Consider the following 24,385-nt stretch of genomic DNA (forward strand, 5'->3'; position numbering starts at 1 on the left):
CACGCATTGGACATGTCCAAGCCGAAAATGTATATCGGCCAAATCCTATATCCTCTCTCTTGTCCTTCAAACAAACAAGCTGTTGGAGTAAAAGAAAGAAGCGGAGAAAAGAGAAAATATTCCAGAGAGAATTTTTCAGGAAAGGTGAGGGTTTTCTTTTGTTCGGCTTTATAAAGAAAATTCAAAGGAAATCAACTTTTTCTTGTATGGTTTGAAAAGAACTTGGAAAGAAAATAGAAGTTAAAAAAAAAATTGGAATTTTTTGTTTCCTTTTTCATCAAAAATTTTCCCTCTGTTCTCTCTCTGACAACCAAATAGATAAGGGGAATTTTTTTTAATTGTACATTCTTTTCCACTTCTTTCCATAAGTTCCGAACAAGTACTTCTACTTCTAAGTCCTCTGGGTAATGCCAATTACGGTGATTGTAATGCCTAATGTTGTCAAAATATAGTTAGCCCCTCTTCACTTTCGGAACTACACAGAGTAAATTACTTCGAGTCTCTTTTTTTTTTTTTTTGGCCGCAAAAGATGCCAAATTACTTTGAGTTTGATCTTGATTATAATCAAACTCTGTTTCACCCTATTGAATGGACATCGCTAAAAGGCTATGCACCTTACACGCCCACACATAACTACACCTACATTCCGCACTCATGCTGGCTGAAAAATTCGGAAAAACTACTCCGAATGTAACTAATGATCAGAAATATTCCTCATTTCATCTGCATATTTTCCTTTAGATGGCTATTCCAATTGGGAAAGCAAAAGTTGCAAAGTGAGAAAGGACTTGTAAAGTGTTCCTGCAGGATAGCAGTATTAATGTTGCATTTGTGACAAGTACTCCTATTTTCGAAGGATCGAGTACCCAAGCAACTGAGCAAGCAAGTAGGGGGGTCTGCACTCTGGTAGTATTACTACTACACATTTTGGCACGTAAAACTAGGCATGCATCCCCCTTCCCATTACCCATCCAACTGCAAACTGTACAAAGCTTCACTTCCACACTACCATGATTAATTTCGAAGAGAGAGAGAGAGAGAGAGAGAGAGAGAGAGTTCAACCAAATCCCTGCATATTGAAATTCGCAATTGTTAGCTGTACACAGCAAGTTTTATCACTTGCTATTTACTACTCCCATTTGTCAACAGAGCTTCACTTCACTACATTTAATCTAACATCTCTCTCTGTGAGAAGTACTACATATGCCCTATAGTATTTTGCATGGACAGTGTAATTCAACTATTCAAGCACACCATCAACCAACACACAGGGACAAGTGGTGATGAATTAGAGAGAGAGAGATGAAATCAAACAGAGTGGTCGTGGTTTTGCTAGCATTGCTCTTCATCACCCCATCTATAGCAGAAGTAACAACTCTCGCAAAACAGACGACAAGTGCCCGACACAGAACACAACAAGACGACAAGCAATCAAGAAGCAATAGAAGAAGCAGCAGCAGCAGGACTAGAAGATCAAGATCGAGCGGCGGATCAGGAAGATCAGGTGGATCATCGAGCTGCGACCCACTGTACCAATACCTCTTCGGAGTCTGTGCCCAATGGCCTTTCCGACGCTCCTCCCCCAACAACCCCTTCGAGCCATCCCCCACTCCCTCCCCTAGCCACCAGTCTCCACCGCTACCACCTCCACTTCTACCCTCTCCTCCGCTCCCTTTTCCCCCTCTAGTCCCCTCACCTCCGCCAATAGTAACACAGCCACCACCTTTGGTACCTTCATCACCACCCCAGCTCCCACCACCACCGGCAATCCTCCCCTCTCCACCACCAGCATCTCCATCACCAGTAGTCACCTCCCCACCACCGGCATCACCACCTCCGGCCCCCGCTCCTCCACCTGCCTCACCGCCACCGGTGCTGTCCCCGCCACCACCGTTACCCTCTCCCCCACCTCCACCATCCCCTCCGCCGCCTTCACCGCCACCACCCTTGGTCCCATCTCCACCCCCACCATCCCCTGATTCCTCTCCGCCGCCATTTATTTTTACCTCTCCACCTCCGCCTGACATGCCGCCACCCATCGTGTTTCCACCACCACTAGTCGCCTCCCCACCACCACCGGACGACATACAACCGCCAAATCTCCCATTCCTATCACCTCCGACCGTAATCCCCGACTCCCCAACCCTCCCGCTGTTCTCTCCGCCGCCGGACTCCTTCCTTCCGCCGGCGCCGCCGCTCGTCCCAATGTTCTCCCCACCAATTCAAGATTCCCCTGTAATTCCATTGCTCCCACCCGAATCACCACCCTTCAATTTTCCACCATTAGTCTTTTCTTCCCCTCCGCCGGAACCCGACTCGACGCCGACACCCGCTTTTCCGTTCCCATTTCCGGAGTCGCCGGACTTGTTTCTGCCGCCTCCGGTGGAGCCCGACATCCCAGTGAATCCGACCCTGCCTTTGCCGTTTTCATCGACGCCGCTGGCACCGGAAGTTGGGTTCAATCAGCCGTGGGAGCCGGTACTACCGCCGCTGCCTTTCTTGCCACCGTTTCGGCTTCCACCTCAATTTGGTTCACCGCCGTCAAAGAAGTGATTTTTGGTTCTTTTTGTTTTATGCTTGGGCTCTGTTTTCTACGTGGACGTTGAAACAGAGTAGTAATAAGAAGGTAGAAGGCCGGGGTTCTGAAGTTAGAAACTGTTTAATTATGTTATGTTAATGTATGACTGGTGACTTTATATACTTACACTTATGATTTCAGAATTGATGTCATAACCACGTTTGATTCTTCCTTTTTTTTTTTTATAATCGGATGTCCGGAGAATTTGCAATCTGCGCGCACCTCAACGAATTTTGCACCTTAAGTTAACGACTAGACCATTGAAATATTTGGTCTTCTTCAAATTCAAACATGTGACCTAACGGAGAATACACACTTATTAGCTCTCATGTCCACTTCATTCGTTAGGGCACGAGGGTGGTTGTTTCAAAAAACCATTGCTTAAAAATGCAATTTCAATAATTATTTTTGATCTACTTTTCTAGTATTGGTTCAAATGATGCGGTAAAACGTTGATTCCTTCTTGCCTTTCCTGTGGCCCAATAGAGTTAGTAGAATTTTGGGAAAATGACGGTCATGATGTGTTTTAATAATTAATATCCGTCAAGAACATGCTGAAAACATTTGTTAATGCTGAAAATGTTCTTGGTGGGTATTAATTGTCAAAATACGTCATTAACCGTCATTTTCCCTAGAATTTTCCCTTCTCTTTTTTTTTTTATAGAATTTTATTTTCTTCTCTCAATCTTAGTTTGGGTCGTTACTTTTTCGGTGTTCGGCTTTACCCATTTGTTTGGACTGGGTTTCTTTTAGGTGTTTGGTGGTTTCTTACCAACTTTAGGGCTTTTTATGTATTTTCTAAAAAGAATTGAAATGTGAGGTGTATTGATAGATGAAGTACTACCATTGTTCATAATGCTCCCTAGTGTACTACTATAAGATTTCTTTTGTATCATTTTTAATAATATGAAAACTTTTTCTTTGTTGATCAAAAATAGAAGAGGGAAACCGTCCAACGAAGGTGCTGTGATAAAACCTCTTACGGTAATGTAAGTAATACTTCAATGGCTTTTATTTAAGAACCACGAGAGAATTGAATCAAGTCTGTCTTTTCAATTGAAATCAATTAAAAACAAAGCATAGGAAAATGTTTGAGTTAAACCATTTTTTTTGTCACATCCTTGCTGATAGTAATATGCAGCAATACAAGTAAACTACCATTAAACAGCTCCATCCCCATCCAAATTCTGCCTTCGCCACTGTCCTTCCCCATTCTTTTTGTGCAACTGAACAAGGTTTAAGAGGATGAGAAATGAGTGTCGCTCATCGGCATACGAGTGAGACAAGCCTAAAAGGTATCAACCACTACACCTAGCACTTGCGCTTTTGACGAGAATCGATATTACTGTCTTCAACAAACTTTTTAAACTAATTTACCATAACTTTTTATTTTTTTTGTCAAGACAAATAAAAAATTTTAAATATTTACCGCAAAACTAAAAAAAGTTTAGAAAGAACAAAAACAAGCCCAAAAAGCTGAAAAAGTAAGCCAATAATTAAGTAAAAAACCAATTGGGCCTTTATGCTTTTACCCCTTGCAAGAAGTCCACTGATTTAAGATGTATGAGCCGGGCCGTGCTTTTGACTAATGTTTCTGGAAACAGAAGCCGGAGTGAACCGGAAAAGGGATTGGGAGGTGCCAAGGTGGTCACCGGTTCAACCATGGTTCATTAGGAAATAAACCATGACGTCGTTATCACATAATTTCTACAGCAGCCGTTCGGTCGCCTATGATACTAGGACCAATAGGTCAAAATGGGTTTGTGCCGCACTTGTTAAACAATTATCAAAACTACGAATAAACAAACAAATATAAGACATAGAATTGTAGTCGTTTACAGACATTCATTTTTTGTAAAACCAAAAAAGTTAAGCATTAGATTGACAAGTTTCTGGTAAGCTAGAGACATACATACATCTAATGCACAGTAGTGCCTCAAATTGATAGATTCTGTGTAGCAAATACAAGACAAACCACTCCAACGTTGAATAAGCACAAAAGGAGTGAGGCATCCTGCATCATATAAATGAACCACCTTAACTTTACAAGCCCACAACAGTGAATTTAGAAAGCCTAAAGCAATCAGACTTGGTTATGTACCTTGGACCACTGCACTTTAATTTAGTGCAGAGTAAGTTGTAGGGTAAGAAAAACTGACTGGTTCATTAGCCCCAAGTGCGGTTTGGTTGGTTGGTCGGTTTAACTGATTCTTTTCGGCTCAAAGTGGTTTTTCACTTCGACCAATTTTGCAGATTATCGAAACCCGAAACTTGACCGGTTGAACCAGCTGGTTTGGTCTAGTTTTCAGAACATTGGTTCCGCCTTAATTGCCTCCCTGCATATGTGCATCATTGTTAAATTCAGAAATCCAAACTTCGATCGAAACCCTAGACATGCTTGTGAGTTAATCCTCCAAGTATAAACAAGACAAGCAAAACAACGCATGTTCACCCAAACTGAAAAAGACAAGTCTAGAAACCCGAGCTAATTTTAAAAAAAAAAGAAAAAAGAAAAGCCACGTTCATATCATCATCGATAATTAAACATCAATTCTAAAAAGTTCAAAGATGCAATTAACAAATGATAGCACTCTAGTCATGGAGGTTTTGATCGATGTTGTATTTGTAGGTCTCTCTTAGAGGTACCAACTCACAAGTACCCCTTTGTTGTCCTACTCCTACCTTTGTTTTCATATAATTCCAGGTGCAGGATACACTTTGAAGCACCTTATATTATGGGGTGCATATCCATTCAATGACGATTTTATGAGAGACATATATGCCCATGTCTTCCCAAAATGGAATCCATAGAGCTTCAAGGTTGTTACTCCTTAACCGCAACCACTTTTTCAGTCTTCGCAAAAGAATATCCCGCGCTTTCAAAAATTACATTGAGAAATGGATCTTTGGGACATATTCAAGATGATTTTGCCATGAATATGGAAAGAAATTATCGAGTTATATATCTGGATTTGACTTTATACTAGGGGTTTGAAAGATAAATTGTTGAAAGATATAGTGGTCGCTTGCCCCAATTTACAAACGCTCAAGGTATGGGGATGTAGTCAACTCACTAAAGAGTGAGTGCCTTGAGGAAAATTTTGAAGGGTTGCCCTCAGATTAAGCATTTGAAATCGACAGAATATGGGGAGATCCTTTCGCCAAATCAAAATTGAATACGGGTCATCAAAAAAGCTAATGAGAGATGTTTGTTAATAATTACAAATAATCACTTATTTAGCTTTTTAGCTTATTTGGATGCCCTTTTAAACTTTGATGATCAATCAATAAGCGAGAAATTATTATGCATATTTTTTCATAATTCGACTTGCACGCATATTGTGCACACGTAACACACATTGTGTGTGTATGTCAAATTTTGGACTTAAACCAACAGCCGAATTACTGTTCTTTAAGTTGGAGTTGAAACAAATTAAATGGAGAGAGTAAACCTAAAATTAAGAACTTTAAGAAGCATACCTTTTTTGTCCTGGTTTTTGTATGGATCCTGAATGAAGGCAGATTTCTTCGGGAACAACACTTGAGCATCGAAAAGGGCTTCAAATTAGTTACTTTCACCTTATTTTGGGCCCAAGAGAGAGAGAGATCAACGCAAACTCATGAATGGAAAACGCAGTTGGACAATAAGATAGAATAGATAGATGTGTTTTTTGGAATGAGCACAGCCATACACGGATATTATGTACTTTTTGAATAAAAAAAAAAGAAGTTCTTTTCCGTCTTCAAATTGAACACTTGGGTGAAAAAATTTGAGAATAGTTACTATATTTCTTTTTTACTTATTTTCGTGGTTGAGGATAAAAACGTTCGACAATTGGCATTCTAATCCAATCCAATCTAGTCCTAAACAAACATGGTATTAATAATTCTATCATCCAATCCTATGTAAAACAAACATCTCTGCCAACGGACTTGTAGTCCAATGATATTTTCTCACCTTTTTTTACATAAAAAGTGATGGTTCGATTTTCACCAGGAGCGCGAGTGTTTGGTGTGGTGGTTCATGCCCTATGGACTTGCCCCACCTGTATGTCACTTAGTAGTACATCATCCCTTTAGGAGTAGATTAGACATCTATCAAGTGACCAAAAAAAAAAACATAAAAGATGGACGAAGAACCTCCTTATCATTCTCAATCGTAATCTCACATCTTTATCAATTCCACCAAATCTATTACAATTATCAAACGAGACCTATATGTAACACATCAATATTATCTACTACTTATAAACATAACGGTTTTGTTTGATTGGAAGTTTAGTTTAGTTTAGTTTTGGTAATGGGTGGAGAGAGAAATAGGGTAATGATTGAAGAGAAGGGTAATGATTGGAGAGAGATAGAGAGAGATGAGAAAGTAATAATTGAAAAAATAAGGTAATGATTGGAGAAAGAAGTAGAGTAATGATTGAAAAACAAAACTAAAATAAAACTAAACTAAGAACCAATCAAAGCCGTTTACCTACTACATATATGCATATCTATCAATGAGATCTGTTAACCTTCTTCATGCATGGAACTCTGGAAGAGAAGGTCTAGCATGAAAGATGAGAGCCCGTCAGGTTAGCCAAGAGATGACGCCTAAAATCCATTCAAGTACTCTACACATTGAATATACACATATATGTATGTATATATAACCCAAATAACTCTTCTCTTAAAGCCCTTTGGATAGATTTAGGCTAGTCATCCTTGGCTACCGAACAAGACTCTTAATCTTCATACGAGACCTCTCTTCCCTCAACACTCATTGCTAGCTTTCTGTGCATTGCACCACAATTATCGGGCTACATTTGCATGTATATATAGGCAATAAGTAGGAAGAGATTAGATTCCAATTCCCATATTACTTAGCTCCCCCACATACACCTTATCAGACTTCTTCTTCTTTTTTAAATCGGCTACACCTTATCAGACTTCCAGAATCTATATATTCGTATAGGGCATTAATTAGATTTTCGGTTGGGAATTGATTTTGGCACTCCCCAAATTTATAGCCACACAGTACTCTAGGGGAGTCCCAAAATCAATTCCATATAGAGATTGATTTTGGTGCGGTTATCAATTTGGGGAGTGCCAAAAACACTCCTCTTTTCGGTTATGTTTGTCTTTGGCGACTTAACAGAAGAGTTTTCAGTTATCTTGAAAATCTTATGAGAATAAGGGATTTGACTTCAATGTGGATTCTTACTAACAGATTTTAGTCATTTTTACATTTTGAAAAACAGCCTAAAATCTGATTTTGGAAGAAGTTGCGTTTGAGATGGTTTTGGGGTCAACTTGATTTTGAAGAAGTTGCGTTTGAGAATATATATATAGCCAGTTAGGCCACATCCCGCTAAGGTTCTTGTTTTTTGTGTACTTATTTTTTGTTTTACGAGACAGATCATTCTTTCATAATAAATTACATTTAATTCAAAAAATAAGTGTGAAAATAGATACTATTTATTTTAGTTAGTGGAACACACCTTTGATTTTTCAACTTTTAGCAAATAAGTTGAAAGGCATATCATCTGAGTTTTAAGTCTGTGGATTCTCTCAGTAGCAAATAAGTGGTTCCTTTTCTCTCACTATTTTTTATAACCAGAGCTTGTTTATGTATATTTCGACTAATTTTAGCGGACCATAAATTAACCGTCCGCTAGCGGAACCCCACCTAAAGCGCAAATGCTCGGTATGGAGCATCAAACCTGTAAAATGAAACCACATCATTCCCTTTCTTAAACCAGATCAAGGGCGGTACTACATATACTCATATAGTTTAAGGTGGACTATAGCCCAGGTGAGTTTAGAAAAAGTAAAAATTTTATATGTAAAATTTTAACCCCACAAGTTTTAGCTCACCCCATTTTCTTTTCATAGCCCAGCCCCCATCCTAGATAATTATTTTCATTGGAATAGAACTTGTTGAAAATATCGACTCGGATTCGATAATAAATTATTTCTACTCTCTAGAACTACGTAGGGCACAACTTCAATAAGGTAAAATTTCAATAGCGTAAGTTTTTTGTATGTTTCTTTTTTTGTGTACATTTACCTACTTCTATACAAGTTCATTGGACATTAATTTTTTTTTTGTATTCACACACACGTGTGTATATATCAGTTTATTAAAATTTTGAGTTAGCTCGGGGTAGGTTGGATTTTTGGGTTCTGCCCTTGAACCAGATATTCACAGAAGAGGGTTTGACTTTCACGAGGATGAAGAATAATCAGAAAAGGGATTTTAGGATTATTCCAGAACTATATTCTTGTGAGCTCAATATTGACTCACATCTTCTTGTGAGCTCAATATTATTCCAGAACTATATTCTCAATCCCTGTGGCTGTCGATGACTTTGTTCTAGTTGACGTTCCTGTTTTAGAGACACTTGTTCGATGTCTGCAACTTGAGTAGTGTATTTAGTACTTATATTCCAAGCTTCTTCAGTTAAAAAGTAAGCAACAAAAACAAGACCCATGGCATCCATCGTGTCCCCAGGGAATACTTTTAGGCTCCGTTCCAGAAACCTTCTTAAAAAATAAGCAGTTTATTTTACATTTTCAAATTCAAAAATAATGTAAATGAAAAATAAATTTTTAATTTTTTTTACATCATATAAAAGATCTCGATGAGATCTTTCAAATAAGATCCATATTGCATATTTTTAGATTTTAATAAATCTATAATTTTTTAATTTGAAATTGGCTTCTTAAAAAATAAGGGTTCTTTTCTCATTGCGGAACGGGGCCTAGGCTTTTTTTTTTAATTAATTGGATGTTTGGGCCAGCTTCTGCGCACCTGGCCTTAACTAATTCTGGGGCCCTAAAAATAACGACCGAGTATAACCCCCAGTGGCCCCAAGATTTGGAATGTTTGGCGTCCGTGGGAACACAACTTGTGATTTCATGGAGGAGTACTTATTGCTTCCTCATAACCACTTGGGCAAACCGGTCCCGTGGGGTTATACTTGGGGGGCATTGATGATAATGCCAACAGAAATGCTATGGACAAAGAAAATTTATCTCGAAACTATCTCGAAAAGATCAACTAGTGGTTGAGATTCACTTTGATATATGATACAATCATTTGCAATATACAAGACTTTTATGCACTGAAATTTTGGCACCAACAAAAATAGTTTCAACATTATCATTTTCCTTTTTCTTTTACTTGGGCATTGTTTCGCTAAGCTTTTTGAACTTTTTGAGAGTTTTATCTTTATTCAAAAAATATTCGCACTTGTTATTCTTGCGCCAAATTTTTGTGAATTATTGATTTGTCTCAACAAAAGGAATCGGAAAAGTGAAATTTTTTTACTTTTACCCAAATATTTTTTAAAATATCCAAGATAAAACCCCAAAAATCAACAAATACAAATTTTTTTGAATAAGGACAAAACTCTAAAAAAAAAAAAAATAAACCCCCTCAAAAAAGCTTGGCGGAGCAAGGCCTTAGTGTAAGATATTTGGAGAACAACACAAGGGTTCGCACCCACAAATATTTTACATGTAAAACATTTTCCATCAATTGGATGAAAATGACTTACCTCTTCCGTAAGCATTTGAAATCGACAGTAATTTTCACCCTCATTTAGCAACAAAAACGGACTCAAAAAATACAGGGCAATCTTTCAAAATAATCATACATATGATCATATAATCTATATCCGCTCCTAGGCGGTCCCAACTCTAGGTGCCTCCGCTCCCACCCCTGCCTCCGCTTCGTGCATCCTTCAAAATAATCATGCTAATGATGTAAGGTTAGGATAGAATTACTGAGGAAATAAAATCCCACTGGGACTAGGCAATTCCCTTGCCTAATACAGAGTTCTATACTACTCCACTAGGAAACGTTATACCATTACACACATACGGGTTTGCGTTTTGCATGAAGCTGATCGCATCAATCTACCCAATAACCATCAATCTTGTATCTCTACTTTATACACCAGAAAACCCAACTGAATTACGGAAGTTGCCTTTTTTTTCTCCATTGTTATCAGGAAGACATGAAGGAGAGATGTAAGGAACTGCCTGAAGAACTGTGGGAATCAATACTGCTGAATCGACTACCACACAACGACAACTATCGCGATTTAAGATTCCCTTCATTGGTCTGTAAGCAATTCCTCTCAATCACTAATAGAATTCGTCATAAATTTGTTGCCCAATGCCTATCTGTTCGACGTCAATAGGTGCGAGGCCTTATGCAGAGCCCTCGAAAGATTCAGAGAACTCAAAGAGATTGAGCTTTCTCACCTTGGGGACCTTTCAGACGTCAACTACCCCGTATTGAAAATCGCCTATTCGGGTTTGGATCTTCAACTCCTCTCTTTCTATCGTTTTCCGGTTTCTCCATCTGTTAGGAGATTGGGATCTGCCATGAACAATTTGAAGATTTTAAGATGCAGTGAATTTGACTCACTTCGAGATCTAGATCATGTTCATTTAACTGATGCTTTACCACGACTTGAAGAGCTAGATATCCGATGTAACAGGTTTGGACCGCGGGGAGTTTGGCATACTAAATTACCAGATCAGTTTGTTACTGAGGCGGGGATAGAGACAACTTCGCGTAACCTTCGAGGGTTGCATCGTATTGATATATCTGGGAATTATTTTTGTTCTTATCTCTCTCTCATTGCTCTTTCATCCAATTGTGTGCTTCTGAAATGTCGTGGCTGCAACATAATTGGACGAGGCATTGATTGGGTCCTTAGCCATAGCACAAACTTAACTTCTCTCCAGGAAGGATTTTATGTTTCATTAGGAAATTCAGCCTTCCCTTTTGATGATATGGATATATCTGCAACAGGTTTAAGGGAACTTGGATCTGGTGATCAAGAACGACTTCTTTGTTCCATTGCAAAAGGGGGCATCCCATTGGAGAAGCTCAGCCTACATGGACCCCGATTGTATCAACGTCATGAACTTACGACTTTGTTACGCGCATTTCCTACTTTGAAGCACTTTAAGGTGCGCAGTGGATATTCGATCAATGGCAACAATAAGACGAGAGAGATATGCCGATGTCTTCCCAATATTGAAGACATAGAGCTTGATGGTTTTTACTCCTTAACTGCTACCACTTTCTCTGTACTTGCAAAAGAATGTCCCGCGCTTTCAGAAATAAAATTGAGAAACGGATATATGAGTCTCTTTGAAGATGATTTTGTCATGAATCTGGAAAGGAATTAACGAGTTATATATTTGGATTTGAGTTATACTTCGGGTTTGACTGATAAATTGCTGAAAGATATGGAGGTCGCTTGTCCCAATTTACATACCCTCGTGGTAGGAGGATGTGCTCTATTGACAAAAGAGGGCCTCGAGGAAATTTTGAAGTCCTGCCCTCAGATTAAGCATTTGAAATAGACAAAATATGTGGAGATCTCCTTTCAAAATCATTTGTAACTCGCCAAATCAAAATTGAATTTGGGTGACCAATAGCAACCAATTGAGAATGATCAAGAGGAGAGATTGAGGTACTTTTTTTTTTTGTTTTTGGCCTTAGAGATTGAGGTACTTGAAGCACTTAAATTACTGGAGGTAGCAATGTCATATGTTCTGATTGAATTGGAATGGTGTTGTGCAGTGGTGTGCGCAACACCGTGCTGCGCACCTCCGAGCCGTCGGATCGTGCATCCGATGGCTCAGATCTCATCTCGGCAATGTACGATTATCGATCGTTGGTTGTCGAGATGAGATACGAGTCGTCGGATGTATGATCCGACGATTTGGAGATGCGCAGCACGGTGCTATGCACTTCACTGCATAGCACCAACCCGAAGTCTGTTTTGATTAGACTTTCTTTTTGAGGAAGTCAACATGATCCATATTCCTTTTTCAGTCTTTCTAAGTTTTCCAATCAAATTCTTCGAGCTTTCTAACTTTCAGTGGTAGTCTAATATGTGATGCATTAAATTATTTGTAAACACTTGCAATAACAATGGATAGCAATTTTTTTATGAAGGTTGTCATTGCATCTTATGAGTTTAGCTCTTGTTATTATGTTATAATCAGATTGGTGTTGTGCAATGAGGTGCACATCATCGTTCTGCGCACCTCCGAACCATCAGATCGTCTATCCAACAGCTCGGATCTCATCTCGGCATCAACGATCGAGAACCGTTCATTGCCAGATGAGATCCGAGCTGTCGAATGCACGATCCAACAGCTCAGAGGTGCGCAGCACCGTGCTGCGCACACCACTGCATAGCATCATCCCCAATTCATGTTATATGGAGTACAACACTCAGACTGGGCTAACACAAGCAGGGATTGATGCATCGTGAATTCGTAATACATTTGTTATTTGTGAAAGACAACGGGAAAGGTATTTTGCTTTCATGTCAATGAGTTCCTAACTCGTAAAAGGATAGCTACTAACACATCGATCCATGTTGTATTTGTAGGTCTCTCTTAGAGGTACCAGGTCACCTGTATCCATTGGTTGTTCTACCTTTATTTTCATATAATTTCAGCTGCAAGACAGTAAAAAAAAAAAAACTCAAACCGGTGGAAGTCTTTCGGTGCGATCTTGCGGAAATTGTGAAGTCATGTCCTGAGATTAAACATTTGAAAGGGATCCTTCCAAAAATGTTTGGAACTCAACATATCAAAATTAAATACAGGATATACGATGTTCCAGACTGTCTAACATAGAATAGAAGAGGAGGGCAATGTAGGATAGAGTTATCTCAGGAACTAGTTAAAATAGTACTGTAATACAGATAGAAGATCCCGGGTCTTATCGAACTTGCTATTTGAGGAAGTTTTTATTTACTGTAAATTAAAGACCACCGGGAGCCATAATTCCTTCGAGCTCAGTTTGGATGACCAGAATCTTTAGTAGGAATAAGAATGTGATTACTAGGAATCAAATTCCTAGAAATTTTATTAAGTGGGAATAGGAATAGGATTTCTATAAATGAAATTCCTAAGAATACAATACCTAAAGTAATTTCACTCCGTCCAGTAATTTTATGTAGGAATCATTTTATTTGGAAATTTATCAAAGTCAATATTTCCTTTTTTTTTATTGATTGAGCTAGGAATCTAAGATTCACATGGGGTAAGGAAGGGATCACATTCCCACTCAATCTGGTAATGTGATTTCTGGTCGGATGTGTCGTCAGGAATCACAATCTTATTCCTATCTCTGCCAAACATGGGAATCCTAAGAGTGTGGCATCACATTGCTGTTCATGTTCCTTCCAAACGTCAGAATCATGGAAGTATGGTGTCACATTCTCATTCCTACTCAAGATTTCTGTCATCTAAACTGAACCAAGCTATTCTGGATTCCCTATTCTACTTAACAGAATTTCTTTTATCTCAAACTCTTCGAGTTTTCAAATTTCAGCAGTCTATTATGTGGTCGGTTTAAACAGAATATAGCTCAATTCTGATTAATTTTCACATGTACCTATGTACTTTTGATGGAAATCCTACAGATCCAATTTGGGCGGTGTGAACCCCCATGTACATTTTCAAAAAAAAAAAAACCCCCATGTACAAATGAATACCTACATCGACGTGTTACTAGCATTTTTTACAACTCGCTATAAAAGCATGCTCCTTGGCATAAACTATCGATGTTCCTAATTAACCATCCATGAACTGTTATCAAGTAAATTACAGGATTTGACGTACCGTCTAAGTTGTGGATATCCAATAACATTATTCGGGTCGATCAAAGAAAAGTAGATGCAATATACTCAGACAGCTGCTCGAGCAATTTCTGCACTTTCTTATTGTAGCATTCAAAAATCCAGTTCGGGTACAAATCACTACAATTCCACCTATCTCCAATGTAAGAAGGAAGAGATACAGATGATTCCACTTGATGAAATACTACAGATGATTCTATAGTTCTTATGATTAAGCGGTTTTTTTGGGGTAAGTCAAAATTTTAAAATCAGGGTTGTCCCTGAGACCAAGTTTAGAAAGAACAAGGCAATAGGAATCCCAGTCAGTTCTTCTTAGATACTTCAATAACTTCTTCCTCCTTTGGACCATTGCTTGGAGACCTTTCCGAGAGTGTTTGTCCTATAAAAATCGATCAGAATTAGAACCTTGTCATCAAATCAGCACCAAAAAGGAAGCTAGAGATGGGTAATGTAGTCACAAACAGAGAAGAGGCGAGAGTTGTTCCATTGTCTAATGTTAAAGAATTGATAATTTTCTTTGAGGAAATATCAAAATCCGTGAAACTCTACGAATGTGCAGATAAAAAGAAAGAAATTCATGCAGCGATTAGAATGTGCTATACTGTGAATGTGAATTATATCGAAAGATTCAGGATATATTATTTCCACATACAAAATTACACTTAAACAATTACTGCCATACAGAAGCAAACAACAGCAAGGTAATCAGAATGCTAGCATCATCAGAATAACATGCGCACAGGAAAATTGATTACATCCTCTGGTGAAAGTGAAACCGTGAAAACAAGTCAATGTCCTGTGAGAAGCGCATTTGCCGATAAACTCATTGATTCTATGATTCAATCTTTAGTCCGGAACTTAAAAGAATTTATCAAAGATCTATGTGATACAGGAGGTTTAAGTTACTTTTGCTTAAGCGCTTATTAGACCACAAAATGACTCACTACCTCGCGACGTATCCCATATCACCCCTTCTAGAAAGGATTATATACAGCAGCAATGTACAGCATAGGCGAGGGACGCAGTGGACAACTTTGTATAAGATCCACTGAGCTAATCCAAAACGAAAAATGAAAATAGTGAAATTTGATCCACATATCACCTTCTTGTCTAAAGCAGTGGACAGGTGTTTGATCTTAGTCGTCAGTTGTGCCACTGCAACAAAAAGAAAAAGTTAGAGAGTTACTTTTTATAGTTTATACTCGAGAGTAGAGCCCGTGACAATCTATGGACACTGAATCACAGCATAACTAAATATCAGCCCATTACAGAAGAAAAAGGAGTGGCAACAAGACAAACGCTACCGACCAAGAAACATTGTTTTCGACACAAAACCAAATTGCAACCTGGGGGAAACATCTCTGCATTTCAGGCCTCTCTTTTAATTTAAGTCGTTTAAGAACATCGTGTGAACAAAATTCTTCACTGTTCGAGGTAAAAGATTATGATTTTTGACTGAAACACACAGGCGCACACACACAGAGATGGAAGCAATCTCCAATTTTATTTCCGAAACTATTTTCCTTGTGCAACTATGTAATTTGAAAGAGAAGGTACTGAGGCAGGGGTTGTTCACGAGTGTAGGGGGGTTAAAGGCACCATGCACCAAGTTATACAAAATTATTTTCCACATGCAAGTACGTAAAATGGAAAGAGAAGGAGTTAAAGGCAGGGATTGTTTACGAGTGTGGGGGGTCATAGGCATGTTAGCAAGGAAGTTCCAATTTACTTAGTAATGATGTCTGGAGGAATTTCTTTTTGAGCTTTAAGCTAGCACTGAATGACCTTCTTTATAAAGAAGAGTTAAGTCATAATTCTATGAAGCATCAAAAGAAGTTAAAGGCAGAAGGATAAACATAGACTGAACACGCTGAAATAGAAGCATAGGCATAAAAGCATAAGTAGGACTGTCTTTCCAGATCCACGAGATAAGATATGCCTTGCATGCAGGTGAGATAGAAATCTTAATGCAGTAAACAAACACAAGTGGGTGGTTCGTCAGCCATTGACAATAAATACGTCATTCTATGTTAATGTTTAGAATTGCCTGATCTCCCAATCGTGATGACCCTTTGGGCATTGGTTAATGGGCATCGGGTAATCCTAATAACAGCATAGCCATGCCATAATAGAATCCCGGAAAGCCTGAAACAGTAAAGCCCTTGATTCACCCACAATTCTTGGGAGAAGCTGGCTTGACGACTCGATGGTGCTATCACTCAAGACTGGACTCCAAGTCACTGTCTGATTCATTTGACCGAATGAAGACAGCCATGGAAGCAGCAATCCCATCTTTTCTTTCTCTCAACTCAATAGTATAGATGCATCAGTTGACTCAGTGGATTCTGTTTATTCCGTTTCTTCCAAATATGGATCCATTTGTCAAATCATGTCTACGCAAGAATAAAGCTTTTTCAAAGCACTCGCAGATTGAACAACTGAATATACGGAACTTTTCAAGATTCAGATGTTAAATCGGATTTCTCTCTGGGAGGAGCACGTGGCCCCCTGTGTATACTTTTATTTCGCCTCTAGCTCCTTCCTGTGGTCATCGCCTCCGGATTGGACACAAACAAGCGCACCAGCTATATATAACAACTCCTATGATCATTTAGGGGTACTTGTTCATGCGGCGGGTTGTTATTTCCTGGTGGTTGTTTCCAATCCCCGGCGCGGAGTATTAGACTTGATCTGCTGCGAGCCTGAGATAGAGGACTAGCAGTGGAAGAAACAAATACATAAATCATTCGGCCCATTGCTTATCCTTCCTTCACTGCAGATGGCAGAGACTTCTCCCTCCTCTCCGTGGATGGGTTGGACGAGATTGATTGATTGGAGTATTGAACAACCAGCAGAATAATTCCTCAGTCCGGTCAGTTCAAACTTCAAAGCTCTAAGAGGGAGCCGGACCCCTCAATATCTTACCACCGCTTTACTCTGAGTTGGTAGCCAAAGAGATATTCGAAATAAGAAAGGGGAGGGGGATCCACAACGAAGGAAGGGAATGCTGGGCCTAACCTTAGTAGCAGGATCCTTCTAAAATGGGTGCGCTCCAAAGACGGGAGCTCGAATCGGCGCTCCCAAAATGGGAGGTTGACGGGAGCTCGCTCCCAACTAACATGGGAGCTTATTGGGTGGTTAAGGCAACTATTCTCTTATTCTTAAGGGAGTTATGCCATTGTGGAAATAAAAATATGAAAATCTTATCACTCAAGAAGTTTTGCAAATTGAAAATATCTAACTTCCTATAAGTACCCTTTAAGATCATGAAAATTCTCATAAGTAATCACTTTTCCTTCAATGGTTAAGTATTTAAAGATACTTTATATACGTATTTATATGAAATCTATATACGCTTCTTAGGCACTCCCAACCTTAGGAGCTTCTAGGTGCCTCCGCTCCCCCGCACCCGCTCCCTCTTCATGCTACTAAGGGCCTAACCCTAGAAGGAAAGACTTTTGATTCGCTAGCTCAGTAAGAACAAACGGAATACAAGGACGCAAGGACGGAAAGGCATAGATGAGTGGCTTCCTTCTTTCCTTTGTGAATTGGGATAGGGAGCAACTTTTCATTGGAAAGGGCTTTCCCCTTAGTCCCCCTTTTTTTTCCTGTAGGATGGTCGAAGTAGGATAAATGATAACCAATCATCTCTATGAATCTCTTTCCTAGCCGCTGATAGTCAGTCTTTCTCCTTTCCTTGCCTGCAAGCTCTCTAAGCTTTCTTTCTTTCTTTTTTTGGTCAAGCGGAAAATAACTGGTAGTTCCTAAGGTTTCTCTTTACTGGTAGTTCCTAAGGTTAATAGCACACTAGGCTAGATAAGAATATATTAGATCTTGCTGTTGCTCCATAAAGGTAGCTAGTCAAAAGGATAGTTTCTCTTCAAGTGATCAAAGGAAGAGTTTGATTCATAGAGCTAGATGTGACTCCAGTAGGGGTTCAAACAAGCTAGAAGAAGGTTGAACTCCATTATATTGATCAAGCCTGTAGCTAGGCGAATGCAGTTCCTACTCTAAGACAAGACGAGGAAGATCCTATCAGTTGTAGCTTCTCGTCTGTTTGTCTTCTCTATAGGTTTAGAGGAAGCGAATGGATATCTTTTCTTTTCTTTTTTTGCATATAAAACAATTACTTCCTAAAGTCAAGAATAGCGAGATGGGGAACTACAGAGATACCTTTAAGCCAAATTAATTGGTCCAACTCTACTATCTCAATAGGACTAAAGCATACTTCCTTTAGCTGCTAATAGTAGATCAAGGACTTCTGCTTAGGGTACTAAGAAGAGTAAGAGCAAGACAAAAATATGCCTTCTTTGAATTCTCATACATACAAGTCTGCCTTAAAGGGCTGTTAGTAATAGAAGGAGTCTTTCATATAAGTCCTTAAGGCAAGACACATTGGGTCATTCGGTCACTCACTCCCACTTGAAAGAGCATTTAATGAGGTTATCGCTCGGGGCCCCTCCAGCTCTTATTCTCCTCCGGGGGTTTGTTCTAGGGGGAAACTTAATTGCTTCAGTTTAGAGGATTTTTAGCAGCCTTCTGAATGAAAATGAGTTCCCTTTCAGATCGGAGCAGTGAAGAGAGATATTTGATCTTATCCCTCTCCTCTGCTCACTAAGACCTTGTTAACCTTCTCTCAAGTGAGTGAAGTGATGGGTATTGGGCATGAGAGAGTACTCTTTTAGTAGACTCCTGCAACTCATTAAGGAAATTAACCCTTGTTCGCACAAGCACAAAAAGAAACATTTCTTATTTTTGCCCGAAAGCATACATAACTTGTTGATTAGCTATTAGCACATAAACTATGATGCGCGGATACTGACACGGACACAGACACGGGGACACAGGAATTCTAAAAAAATGGGGACATGGACACAGCGGAGGACACCTCACGTGTATATTTATTTATTTATTTATTTCAATTTTTTTCAAGTTTAAATGGCAAAATGTGGACAAAACGAAAAATCCATAGTTCCAATACCATTCAAACAAAACAAGACATTCATAAATCCAATACAACCCTATTGAAAATTTTCAGTTTGACCCCAAAAATTTTTTTTAAAAAAATTACAATTTGACCCCAATTTTTTTAAAATTACACTTTGACCCCCTGCCGTGTCCCCCTAAAAAATTTAAATTAAATCATGGGACACGCCACATGGAGTGTCCCATACGTGTCCCCACCGTGTCCAACACTGCAATACGTCGACCTCTAGAAGTGTCGGTGCTTCATAGCTCATAAAGGAAGAAGGCGTAGGCACAGAGCAAATAGTTTCATCTTTTATGCAACTTCAGGGTCAACGGAGGCTAATGCACTATCTCCAGGCTTTCAAAGATGGAAGAAAGTCTTGAGATTAGAGGATACAAACAGGGAACTCCCTCTTCTCTTGGCTTGACCATATAGGTCCACTTCCAGTATTGTTAGCAGTTCAGTTTGGGAAGCAGTGAGGGAAGCAGAGATAGAATTTAGGAATGCAGTCACGTGCCATACAACATTAGGGCTTCTAGACTGGGGGCTATTGAAAGGTACGAATTCAGAAGACGAGAGCAGCAAAGATGGCAGTTCCAGCAAAGGAAGAAGCGATCGAATTGTCCGAATTAAAACCAATCCACTAAAGGCCCTATTAAATTAAGCGGGAGAAAGCTCGATGGAAGGGAGGAGAACTGCTACTACAACTGGGAAAGTTTCTTCGGATAGGAGGGGTAAGAGAAGAGAGGAAGGGGTTGGCCAGAATATCAAGTGGGGCACTTGGTACCTTGTCACGGTTTCAACCGGAAAGAAAGGGATAAAAATAATAGCCGCTTATATACATACTTATCCTATATAAGATAAGAGAATCCTTCTTCTCGACGGACACCTTAGACCTATTTCCCTACAAAATAAGAATCACTGAACACAGACCCCATCTTGCATTCATTAAGAAAACTACACGCAGAGATAACTGCTTTATTTTTTATTTGAGTCTTTTAAAGGGTATGGATTTCCTGTCTAGCTCTTCAAATTGAGAACAAGAAGACGGGAACCAATAGACTCGTATAAGCTTACCATGCACCAATTTATCTAAAATCTTCAACAGATGTAAAACCTTAAGGAAAAAAAATCAAGCATAAAGTACCCTGAACACGAGCAGATCCACAGTCTGACTCGGACATTTTGAATTCATCTCTCACTTTTTGAAGCTCCATTTTCATTTTCTCCGAAGACGACATGTTATCTGGATGGAAATACTGCACAAAACAATATTAAAACTAAGGTTAGAAATGCTCAAACAACTCCATTTAAAACTAAACAATACAATGCTCAAATGCAGTACATTTCCATCCAAAGTTTTGGCAAAAGATCTTCAAATATAGGAAGCACAACATGGACATATATAAACACAACAGTTTTCATGCAGATCAGATGTCTAATAATGATTCTGTCTCTGTTATCATCCAAGGAATCCGTCAACTGCTATGTGCTCAGAGCACACACTGAACAAAGGATTGGTCCCCAAGTGCATAGCCCTAGAATTATCAAGTGCAGGATAAATTGATAGCAGAATGGCACTGCTATGGACCGCAGCAAAGAAGTAAGACATAACAGTTAAGCTCAAGTGCCTTGTGCAATGCTTCAGCTCAAGACCTGAAAAATAGTCCGTTGCTTAATGGAAACCCAAGTATGTTTTAGTACAAGCCAATAGCGGACCTCTGCTATCAGGGTCCGACAAAACTTGATGCCCACTGTCAATCACAAATAGACAGTGTTTGAAGCAAAACCAGTGCAATTTATAAGCATGCTAACTATCTAAGCAAAACTTTGCCCATACAAAACTTGCTACCCCTTAGAGAACAGTCACACTGAATATTGTTGAAATGAGTATAATAAAAGAAAACCAGACACACAATCAAAACACACACAAACAGAGTAACAAAGAAAGTCTGAAGAATTTAAACAATGGCTCAAACCATTAAAACATCCTCCTTTTCAGAAGTGGACTTGAAAGTTACTGCAGTATAGGGATGGACAAGATTTGTTGAACATAGAACGATGTATCTCACGCTTTCACAGAAGTATGAGACTGAAAGAGTGAGACATACAATAAGGATGTTATTTGAGGAGAATTTCAATGCACATATTGAAATGAAGTCATTGCTTACAATAAACAAAAGGACATTACAACTTGTCTATAAGACAGAAGAAATACTTGCCTTTTCAACTAACTGGTCCTTTGGTGGTGACAGCATAAAGTTTGGAGTTCCGCCAAGCTGGCCCAAGACATCGAGTCTCTGAGCTGCAACAATGAATCTTCTTAATAGATTTTAAAATGTAGATTGTATATAGGCGTACCTTAGAAACTACTTGCACTGTGGTGTGGAAGGCAAAGATGGCATTGCCATTTCTCCCACTTCATCCAACTCATTTGATTTTCATTCAGAAATGAGATGAGTTTTATCCAATGGTCTGGATTTGAGATTGTGCCAAAATGGCACTGAACCAGTGCAACAAAATTACTATTTTTTTTGACTTTTTTACATTGTAGCAAGCAAAAATAATAGCCTTAGCAATGCCATTTGGGCATCCAACAGGTGAACTTGCTCTTATCATAACAAAAACAACAGCAGGCAACTCAACAGATTCAATTACGATACACTCAATTCAGTCTTGACTCACTTCCGCCCTGTTAATTAAATTCAACAACTAACCCAAGACAGCAATTTTCACAAGTCGATAATTAGACAAAACTACCATCCCAACAAACTTTTTCACTCACACATTTGCTTCTTGTTCTTCTCTTCGCTCGAGAGCTGCATCGTCATGAGGCTCTGCCTCAAATCCGAGAAACTGAACCCGACAAACTTCTCCTCCTTCTCCTCCACCTCCCTCAACTTCATTAGCCTCTCATTCAACTCACCCAACGAAAACCAATCCCCTCCTCTCTTACCCTCCGGCGGCCTCAACATCCTCAACTTCTTCCCTAACTCCTCGTAACTGTAACCCCTCACGAACTTCGTCCTCATCGCGGGCGATTCCCGCTCCTTCTCCCTCATCTCCTTCTCCTTCCCAAACACCGACGCTGGCAGCCGCTGATCGGTCCCACCGATCACATTGTTCGGACCGCCCGGCCGCAAATTCAAATCCTGCGCCAGCGTCTTGAGCGACATCGGATCCCTGTTGTTATTGATTTGATTGTTGTTGTTGCTGTTGCTCTTGTTAATCTTGAGCTGACGTAAGCTCTCGCGGATGGCGTCGAACGAGGGCCCACCCCCACTGCCTTTGTTACTCGCTTGGATGGTCGAATTCTCGCTCCTCCGCCTGTAAAGCTCCTGAAACGAGATCAGCGGCGTCGCGGCGGGAGAGGATTTTTCGTGTGGAGGAGGTGCAGGGGAGGGGCGGTGGAACTGGGAGAGATTTCTGCGGATTTCTTCGAGAGACTGGCCTTGTCGGTGCTGGGGCTGAGGTGGTGGCGGCGGGTTTTGTTTGAGGCTGGCTTTGACGTCGCTGAAGTATGAAGAGAATGGAGATTGTGGTGATGGTGGTGGTGGTGGGGTATTTTGGTCATCGGCATTGGTGGAGTCTGAGGGGGTTGATGATGAGAAGAAATGGAGGAAGTTAGGGTTTGCGATTGGTCGGCGTTTGGGTCTGAGTTGGAGGGATATGGCTGTCGCCGCCATGGGCGACGTCTGGAGTGATGTTTAAGGAAACCCTAGAGGTTTATTTTCAGAGAGAAGATGACTGGAATTGACGCCGTGGTGGATAGGGTCTCTGTTCGGGTTGAGTGAATCGGGTGTTTGAGACGGATTCGATCCGGTTTCTTCGAACTTCGTAAGTCGTTACCTATAAGACTAACACAATGTGCGCGCGAGTGCGGCTGGGGGTCGAGAGCACGAAAGCGTCTTTCAAAAATTTCGAAACAACTCAAATTTATGATTGCGGATAAAAAAAAAAAAAATACTAAGATTTATGAGTATGAAAATTGAGAGTGCAAGCCTAAAAAGAGAATCGAGCGCGAGCGTAACAAGAGAATTGAGTTCGAGAGAGAATGACATTTTGAAGGATTATATGACTAAGTTTCGTAACCATGGATTTCCATTTTTTCTCTTTAGGTGGGCCTTACCCAGCCCGATTATTATGGGCTTATCAGTGATGTTGGCCCGTAGGAGTGTGACAGGCTCTAAAAGTGTTTTTGGACGAAAAAAGGTTTCCAACCAGTCCAAAGATTCTTTGATTACCGTTTTACCAAAAGATTTTAAAATTTATAATTCGCGCCAACAAGAGAAATAAAAAAGTATCCAATCATAAGAAGAATCTTTAAAAAAATTCAGATAAGACAACCCTAGAGACGCTTAAAAACAATGAAAGTTATCTTTTTTTGAACTTCTTTTTAGTGTCTAGTAGATTTTTGTGGGGCTTTTGCTCAGTATTTTACTCTCATATTTCATTGGCGAGTGGTTAATTACGATAATTTGATGTGAACCTGAACAAAGCTTAGAAACAAATATAAAGATGGTAACAATATACCCAATAGTTTTGTCCAAACAAAGGTTGAAATTCTTTTGGGGTTTGGTGTTTATTTAGACTTTGTTTAAGAGTTTTCAACCCCTTCACGTTAACCTCTTGAAATTCTTTAGTGGATGACATCGTTTCTCCCATTGCTGAATGAAAATAAATAGGAGGGTGTCAACTCACATCAATGACCTTTCCACGTTTAGGCTAAGTATGGATAGAAAAACAAGGAATTAACGGTCCGTTTAGATGCGGGATAAGAATTGGGGGTATTAGTTAATAAGGGGGAATAAGATAGTAGGGGGTATTAGTTAATAAGGGAAGACCCACATTGATGTGATATTTATGGAGGGGAGATTAAATAGTATATTGTTTAGATGAGGTATTAGAGACGGGGGATTAAATAGTACTTCGTTTGGATGAAGGATTAATAGGAGGTATAAGGAATGGTGGATGATGTAAAAAACTGTTAAATGACCCTTTTATCTTTGTGCAGTCCCTAAATTCATTATGTATTACGTTTTATATATAATTGCAAATTTAATTATTCTTTCACAAGTATTCTACTAACAAATTAACGAATTTAGTATTATTATTAAACAATTTTTTTTTACAAAATTCGGTTTTTAAAAAAAATTAAGTGTTCCA

General features: G+C 39.4%; 3 protein-coding genes across 3 annotated transcripts; 2 read left to right on the forward strand and 1 right to left on the reverse strand.

Moving 5' to 3' along the window:
• Positions 1 to 2,025: 2,025 nt before the first annotated feature.
• On the forward strand, positions 2,026 to 2,553 carry LOC131298769 (leucine-rich repeat extensin-like protein 3). Its single transcript, XM_058324239.1, has one exon. The coding sequence runs from the start codon at positions 2,026 to 2,028 to the stop codon at positions 2,551 to 2,553; it is 528 nt and encodes a 175-aa protein (XP_058180222.1).
• A 1,588-nt stretch (positions 2,554 to 4,141) lies between these two features.
• On the forward strand, positions 4,142 to 11,776 carry LOC131298770 (uncharacterized). Its single transcript, XM_058324240.1, has 3 exons — positions 4,142 to 4,243; positions 10,582 to 10,622; positions 10,702 to 11,776. The coding sequence occupies exons 1-3, from the start codon at positions 4,142 to 4,144 to the stop codon at positions 11,774 to 11,776; spliced, it is 1,218 nt and encodes a 405-aa protein (XP_058180223.1).
• A 2,531-nt stretch (positions 11,777 to 14,307) lies between these two features.
• Positions 14,308 to 23,050, reverse strand: LOC131335367 (small ribosomal subunit protein uS15m). The gene is made up of 5 exons (XM_058370692.1): positions 22,005 to 23,050; positions 21,442 to 21,524; positions 20,367 to 20,478; positions 15,353 to 15,405; positions 14,308 to 14,629 (listed from the first exon to the last, which is right to left on the reverse strand). The coding sequence occupies exons 1-5, from the start codon at positions 22,903 to 22,905 to the stop codon at positions 14,462 to 14,464; spliced, it is 1,317 nt and encodes a 438-aa protein (XP_058226675.1). The 5' UTR covers positions 22,906 to 23,050; the 3' UTR covers positions 14,308 to 14,461.
• Between the last annotated feature and the right edge of the window lie 1,335 nt (positions 23,051 to 24,385).

This window comes from Rhododendron vialii, chromosome 8a (assembly GCF_030253575.1).
Source record: "Rhododendron vialii isolate Sample 1 chromosome 8a, ASM3025357v1".
Lineage (NCBI taxonomy): Eukaryota > Viridiplantae > Streptophyta > Magnoliopsida > Ericales > Ericaceae > Rhododendron > Rhododendron vialii.

Excerpts from the sequence above, each read along its gene's own strand:
- LOC131298769 (XM_058324239.1), top strand. The coding sequence starts at position 2,026 with ATGCCGCCACCCATCGTGTTTCCACCACCACTAGTCGCCTCCCCACCA.
- LOC131298770 (XM_058324240.1), top strand. The coding sequence starts at position 4,142 with ATGAGCCGGGCCGTGCTTTTGACTAATGTTTCTGGAAACAGAAGCCGG. Across the intron at positions 4,244-10,581 it reads TGGTCACCGGTTCAACCATG|GAAGACATGAAGGAGAGATG; the intron begins GTTCATTAGGAA and ends CATTGTTATCAG. Across the intron at positions 10,623-10,701 it reads AAGGAACTGCCTGAAGAACT|CAATTCCTCTCAATCACTAA; the intron begins GTGGGAATCAAT and ends TTGGTCTGTAAG.
- LOC131335367 (XM_058370692.1), bottom strand. The coding sequence starts at position 22,905 with ATGGCGGCGACAGCCATATCCCTCCAACTCAGACCCAAACGCCGACCA. Across the intron at positions 20,479-21,441 it reads AGGACCAGTTAGTTGAAAAG|TATTTCCATCCAGATAACAT; the intron begins GCAAGTATTTCT and ends TGTTTTGTGCAG. Across the intron at positions 14,630-15,352 it reads CCACTGCTTTAGACAAGAAG|GACAAACACTCTCGGAAAGG; the intron begins GTGATATGTGGA and ends CGATTTTTATAG.